This window comes from Orycteropus afer, unplaced genomic scaffold (assembly GCF_000298275.1).
Source record: "Orycteropus afer afer isolate SDZICR_OR568_19922 unplaced genomic scaffold, OryAfe1.0 scaffold00168, whole genome shotgun sequence".
NCBI lineage: Eukaryota > Metazoa > Chordata > Mammalia > Tubulidentata > Orycteropodidae > Orycteropus > Orycteropus afer.
The window spans coordinates 3574345-3581889 of record NW_006921755.1 but is presented as its reverse complement, the minus strand read 5'-3'; the positions used below and the strand labels follow the sequence as shown (position 1 = coordinate 3581889).

Sequence of the window (7545 nt, the reverse complement as noted above, 5' to 3'; positions counted from 1 at the left end):
TGGGAGGAACGGTTGGAGAAAGGGCTGGAGGGAGGCAGCATGTCTGGCCTTGCAGTAATAGGCCTTGGGTTACTGCTGGTAATCCTGTCTTCCTCTTGTGGGATTAGAGGAGGTCAGAATGTGTGGTGGTCTTGCCCTTTTTGCAATACTAAATACTTTTTTGTGTTATATTTCAGTGCTTCCATCATTCTTTCAACTACTCAGGTCATCTCATACCTCTTTATCTATCTAATTAGGCCACAGGCTTGCCATTTCTTCACAATTTTTTTTTTTTTTTTTTAATTCCCATTGCTATAATCTTGAATAAGGAGCTCTGGAGGTGCAGTGGTTTAAGCATTTGGCTGCTAACCAAAAGATTGTTGGTTCAAACCCACCAGTTGCTCTGTGGGAGAAAGATGAGGCAGTCTGCTTTACTAAAGATTTACCACCTTGGAAACCCTTTGGAGCAGTTCTACTCTGTTCTATAGGATCGCTATGAGTTGAAATCAAGTCACTGTATAATCTTGAACATGGGACTTGGCTACTTTATATCTAGACAAATAGCTTCCAAAGATCACTGGATTAGACTGGTTTATCCTACAAACCACTACCACATTCATCTCAAGATACTTAATGTCTCCTATTTTTAAATCTTTAATTGCTTCCCTTTGCCTTGAAAACATTTAACACTTAGAAAGCTTTCCATTCCCTGGCTTTAATCTACCCTTCCCAGTCACATCTCTTACTCTGTGCCACATGATCTCTTTATTTTGACAAAATCAGCCTATTAAACATGCCCTAAATATGCTTTGTTCATTCACACCTCTACTGTCTTACTCATTCCATTACGTTTGCCTGTGTATCTACCACCTACCCCCTTTTTTTCTCTACCTATCCACGATGGAAGGAGCTGTGGTGGTGTAGTAGTTAAGGCATTTGGCTGCTAACCAAAAAGTTGGTGGTTCAAACCCACCAACCGCTCTGCGAAAGAAAGATGAGGCAGTCTGCTTTGGTAAGGATTTGTAGCCTTGGAAACCTTATGGGGGTTGCTATGAATCAGAAACAACTCAATGGAAATGAGTTTGGAGCTTCCATGATGGCATATCTGGATCTCTCTATGTAATCTTCCTTCACCACAGCAACTTTCTTTCCTAAACTTCAGTAGGTTTAAATCTGTATCACTCTTTTGGCTGATACCATGTTTTACCCCAAAGGGAAATGTAAACTTTGCTTTCTCCCTAAGGGAAATGTAAACTCTCCAAGATAAAAAATAGTGTTTCTTCTACCATGTAACTAGGTTTTGCTCAATAAACATCTGCTGTTTGAGTGCTTCATCATTGTTTTCCCCCTTATAAAAATACATCAGAGACATAGACAGTCCAGTGATTACAATTTTTCTGTTCTCCCAGAAACGTATAATATCTGAAGTTTTCTCTGTCACATATACCCAAAATGTTTTCTTTTAACCATTTTATCTGTACTTCAGAAGCATCTTTGGTGCACAATGTTGGGTCCAACCTCTTTATATTCTGCAGCAGTGATCCACATGTCCTGGAAGGCAGACAGGGATGCAAGAATGGAACCTCCCATCCACACTGATATTTTCCTTTCCGGGGGAGCTGTAACCTGTACAGGTGTGTTGGCAGGCACCAACTTTGCTATGTCCTTAACTAGCCGCTTCTCTAAACCCAGGAAACAGGTTGATCCCCCAGCAAGGATAATATTGGAGAAGAAGGAATTCCTCAGATCTGTATCACATCTCATTATGCTGTTGAAGCACATCTTATCAATGCCAGGGGCCTCCAGCTTCATGAGATGTGGCGTGAAAAGGGCCTCTGGACAACTAAAGAGCTGGTCATGGAGCTTGATGATCTTCCCATCAGGCAGCTGGTAAACTTTTTCCAGATAATCAGGTTTCTTAGCCATTTCCTCTTCATAGTTGGTTGCTACATAACAAGTGGTTTCCTTAATGTCTACAACAATCTTTCTGTCTGCAGTACTAAGCAGCATGATACCCTGGTTCTTCAACAGCTTCATGAGGTAGTTGGTAAGGTCAAGGCCTGCCAGATCTAGCTGCTGGACACCATGAGGCAGACAGTAACCCTCAAAGATGGGGATACACTGGGTAACCCCGGCACCCGAATTCAGCACAAAGCCAGTTGTGAAACCTGCAGCAAACAGTGCCAGGACACCTTGGATGCACATATAGAAGGCAGGAACCTCCAGATGCTCAAAAAACACTTCACTGGTTTGTTGCCGTTTGTTCAGTGGGTTCAGTGCTGCCTCTGTAATCAAGATTGGACCATCACAGGGTTTTAGCTTCAGGTTATGGTCATAGATATGCTTCCACATGATCTCCATGTCTCCCCAGGAAGTAATGAGGCCCCGTTCCACTGGATAGCTATATGGAAGGCAAAATAAATGGCAGCTTTTTATTTTTCTAGTTTCAATTCTTTTCAAACCTAGGTTTATTCCCATATTTTTTTTATCACTATCCCTATAAGGGCAGTAACTGCTTCAGCCTCTTAGGGGAAGACAGCTACCAGCAAAAATTAGCACAGCACCTTTGCAATTTTGAATGCTTTCCAATCTCTCTCCCCTTTAGAAGACCCTTCATAACTTAAAATTGTTTTTTTTAAGTTGGGAAAGCCCTATATAATACTAGATTTTTTTTTTTTTTTGGTTTTTTACAGCTGTTTATCATGAAAATTTCAAGCATACATAAAATTAGAGAGAATAGTATAATAAACCCTTAGGTACCTATAACCCAGCATCAGTAATTGTCAACGTTGTGCCCATCTTGTTGATTTATTCCTTTTCCTTATTTTTTAAACCCAAGGAGGGGTCACTGTGAGTCAAAATCATTTGATGGCAGTGAGGGTTTTTGTTTTTTGGATATTTTAAAGCGAATCCTGGACCTCATTTCAGTTCACATCTAAATACTTTACAGGCATACCTCAGACATACTGCAGTCTCAGTTCCAGACCACTGCACTAAAGTGAATATCGCAATAACGTGAGTCACACAAATGTTTTGGTTTCCTGGTGCATATGAAAGTTATATTTACACTGTAAAGTCAGAATCCACTTGATAGTAGTGGGTTTTATATGATTGGTAGTCTATTAAGTGCACATTCAAAACCAAAAACCAAACTCACTGCCATCAAGTTGGTTCTGGCTCATAGAGACTCCTTGGGTTTCTGAGGCAGTATCTCTAGGGAAGTAGGTTGCCTAGTCTTCCTTTTGAGGAGCGGCTGGTGAGTTTGAACTGCTAGCTTTCTGGTTAGTAGTCAAATGCCTTAGCCACTATGCCACCAGAGCTCCTAAGTGTACAATAGTATTATGAAAAAGCTTGAAATACTGTGAGAATTACCAACATGTGACACAGAAACACAACGTGAGCATCTACTGTTGGAAAATGGTAGTGATAGGGTTGCCACAGGGTTGCCACAAACCTTCAGTTTTCAAAAAACAGTATCTGTGAAACGCAATAAAGTGAAGCACGATAAAACGAGGTATGCCTGCATTTTGCATCCCCCACCAGATAAGACTCTAAATATTTATTACCAAATATTTTTAAATGTCACTATCACACTTAACAATACTAATAATTTAAAAAATTTTATTGTGATACAAATAACAAAAAAACTGCCACTTTAACTATTTTTAAGTGTAAAATTCAGTGACATTAATTATATTCTCATGTTGTTCAACCATCACACTATTTCCAAAAGTTTTCATCACCACAAACAGAAACTCAGTACTCCTTAAAGTGGTAACACCCTTCTCCTACCTCAGCCCCTGGTAACCACTAGTAAATTTTTGTCTATGCATTTAGTCTATTCTACGTATTTCATATAAATGAAAGCAGGCATATCTATCCTTTTGTGTTGGTCTTGTTTTATTTAGCATAATGTTTTCAGGGTTCCCCTATATCTGTAGCATGAGAACCTCATTTCTCTTTATGGCTGAAAAAATATTCCATTGTATGTATTTACCACACTTTATCTATTCTTGTTATGGAACTCTGGTGGCATAGTGGTTAAAGCACTTGATTAACCAAAAGTTTGGCTTTTGGTTAATCAAAAGAGAGCTCCAGCTGCTCTGCAGTAGAAAGGTAAGGCTGTCTGCTTCCTTAAAGATTTGCAGCCTTGAAAACCCTATGGGCAGTTCTGTTCTGTCCCAAAGGGTCACTATGAGTCGAAATCATAGCAGCCGATGGGTTCATTCTTCTGTTGATGGACACTTGGGTATTCCAACCTTTTGGCTCTTGTGAACAATGCTACTATGAACATTGGTGTACAAATATTTGAGTGTCTGCTTTTGATCTTTTGAGTTCTACCTAGGAATGGAATTGCTGGGTCATGTAGTAATTCTATGTTTAACTTTATGAAGTAGATACAGTTTTAATATCAATAATTGAAGCAAATAACCATAAGGACAAAAGGAACCATGAATTCCGTAACATTCTTAAATGAATACAAATCAAATTCATTGACTTAGAGTGGATTTCGACTCAGAGCGACCCTATACTATAAGGCGTTTGCAATAACGCCCACTGGCTGAAAGATTTCCTGTTACTCACTGTCCTTTCTCCCTGGCGCCGCTCACCCGGACTCTCCCTCCCTCTCCTCCGCGCTGGCCCAGCGCCCCGCCTACCCTGCTTTTCAGCCCGCCCGCGCGCACTAGCGTGAGCAGGCATTACCTCATAAATAACGAGCTTCGTCTGTCCTGCGCGTCGTCACCGACGAACAGTTCCTCCGAACCCTTGGTGCGGCCGATAATGTTTGGGTAGACAAACTGGGGCTCCCTTCTCCCAGCCAGGCCCGCCTTGATTATTCCCGAGCCGTTGTCGATCACCACCGGTAGCTGGTAGTAGCTCATGTCGCTTCTGCCGCGGAGGCTGGTCCTCGAGCTCTCTGGCCTCCCTAGCTGCGGGCTGCTCCGGGAGAACCCGAAAGTGCGCGGGCGCCGCGCCGCGGCTCGTCTTATAAGGCCCAGGTGATGCGCGGGGCCAGTCTAGGAATGCTCGCGTCACAGAGGCCTCGGCGCGGCAGTGGGGGCCTAGACTCGGTTGGTGCGGACTGGGGGTCTGGAAAACCCGGGCCTACCAACTCTGGACGCGCCATGAGCCTTGCAAGAGAACCGCCGGCGATTGCGTCTCGCTTCCAAGGGCACCCTTGGAAAGCCGCGAATACCAGTATCAGGAAAACCTGACTTCCCTTCCAAAAGATACGAATCTAACCCTTCACAAGTGCATTTCTCCAAGACCTCGCAAAGCCATAAACAGCTTTATTTTCCAAAGCCGTTGAATTCTGGTAACAAGTGTCCGGCCCAGGGCCTGCAGGAAGTTAACGAATGCGTCCTGAAACTGGGCAAGTGTAGGAAGATGTAAAGTGGGAAAGTTGTAACGGTAGGAGACGCGTTCACTGTCCTTGCTTCTGAGACGTTCGTCAATTTCTAAAAAGAGGAGAGAATAAAATGCTAGGATTTAAAATAGGGTTTTAATGACTTATTTTTTCTTTATACTGAGCAGTGTTTTTCTGTTTTTCATTCCTGTGGTTTCTAAAGAACACCCGCGGTACTCAAAACTCAAATGATGGAACTTCACATTCTATTAGCAATCTCGTTATTTTGTCCTCCAGTGTAATCTGGAAGCCCATTCTCGTTCCATCTTACTGATTTTCAGACACAAGGATGTGTCACGTCTCTGCAGTAAAAGTGAAATTCCTTGTGTTATATAAAGTTCAAGTTTAAAAAAAATTTAAATACATTGTGTACCAAAAGTGCGTCTTGGTGTCTAAATACCTCCCACTCCCAAGCCCTCAGTCTTGCACAATCGATAGAGAATGCTTAAATAACTATTCAAATTAAAACCTCCCATTGGTCTGCAGAAGTAGAGAATTTAAAAGCAATTTATACGTCGCTCCACCAGAGGCTGAAAAGGATCGTTTTATCTCTAGTAAAATAACGGCGTGGTGCTGTTAGCCGCTGTGAGAGCGGGGGACTTGCGGATCTGTCCCCGGTCCATCCTTCCAGGCCAGCCGAAGCCCCCAACGGGCCCCCACTCTCAGTAGCGCGATGTGGAAAAAGAGTATGCAATATAACGCTTCTTTCCTGGAGAAAAGGCAACTAGCCGGTGCCTGGTTTCTACAGGGTACCCCATGGTTTTGAAAGAAATCACAAGCAAATTCAAACTTTTGAAAATAGTTTCAGCACTGTTCACTTGGGTACATGGTTATTTTTCGTCTCTGTTTTATTTCCTTCTATTCAAAATAATCTTCAAATCAATTTTAAGTAGGGGACCTGTATGTTACCATACCAATATCAGGGCTTTCAGAAGCCCTCATGCTCAAGGAGTTTCCGTAGTGTAGTGGTTATCACGTTCGCCTAACACGCGAAAGGTCCCCGGTTCGAAACCGGGCGGAAACAACTTTTTCCGTTTTCCCACGGTGACTTCTAGCGCTCAGTAGGGGCTCATAAGTTTGTCTGAATTAGTAGTCGAAAAGGGTTCACCCCACCAAAAAAACAGGATAACAGAAAAACTACTCAGAGAAGAGGAAATCAAGAAAGAGCAGCCTTCAACTAACAATTTTCGTTTTATTCACAAATATGATTCTTAAAGAAAAAAGACGAATAAATTCAAGAGAGACTGTCCTTCAAAATAATGTGTCGGGTAAATTACTTACAATACAGACGCATGACTTTTAGCAAGAAAAAAATGTTGAAGATGTCTGTGGGTACTAGGGATGAATCTACCCTAACATTTCAATACGACTTTCCTGAGTTCCTGCTCCTTCTGCATATTATGGAAGTGAAATCTTTTTCCTTCACTTTAAAAAATCTGAAATTGTTGTGAATAATTGTATCAAAACTTTTCTTGTCCAGGTGCAGGAAAACCTTTTCCGGTGTAAAGCCCACCTTCCTTTAATGTTGCGCATGCCCAGTATGCCCAACTGTTTTGCTCCGCTTTCGAGCACCTCAGACTCCTACTAGTGCCAGGTAAGGGCTTCCTGGTAACTCAGCTACCTTTGGCTCAAGCAAACAAAATCTAGGAGATCCAAAGAGCTTTAGGGTATGTAAGTGGGAAAGGGGTGATTAGTTTCATTTCAATAATCCACTTTAGCAGAGAGCCCGAGTACAAAAGCAGCTCGAGGGGCCCCGAGGAAGGACAGGGTGATGGGAGAAGACGAGCAACTACAAGCTCTAGCGTGCAGCGCGCCGTTTGACTCCTGGAAAGTGGCCCCGGGTATACTGGTACCGGCCTCGGCCCAGTATCGGGGCCGGGCGTGAGATACTGAATGTCGGCCGACCGGAATGTTCAGAATGAGGAGGACGGGTGGGGCGCTGTGAACGAGCCCTTAGGTTTCGTACCCATAACGCCCCTGTTTCGTGGGGCCCCCTACATGCTGGGGAGTTGGGTCTTTGGACCTGCTGGTCACTCCTTGCCTGGAGTCGGGCCTCCAGGGTGCCGGAGCCTCCTGCGTTGCCATGCAACGCTCGGAGCCGGACGTGACGCCGCCGTGGAGGAAGAAGGGAGAGGCGGAGCGTGGTGCGGTGACGTCCT

General features: G+C 43.4%; 1 protein-coding gene and 1 non-coding gene across 2 annotated transcripts; one reads left to right on the top strand and one right to left on the bottom strand.

The window, feature by feature from the left end:
- Window positions 1-1461: 1461 nt before the first annotated feature.
- ACTRT3 (actin related protein T3) lies at window positions 1462-5107 on the bottom strand. The gene is given in 3 exon segments (XM_007946642.2): window positions 1462-2380; window positions 4684-4999; window positions 5002-5107. Coding segments are annotated over 3 exon segments (1341 nt in total).
- Window positions 5108-6337: 1230 nt separating this feature from the next.
- Window positions 6338-6410, top strand: TRNAV-AAC. Its single transcript has one exon. It is a non-coding gene; the product is annotated as a tRNA-Val (tRNA).
- Window positions 6411-7545: the final 1135 nt, after the last annotated feature.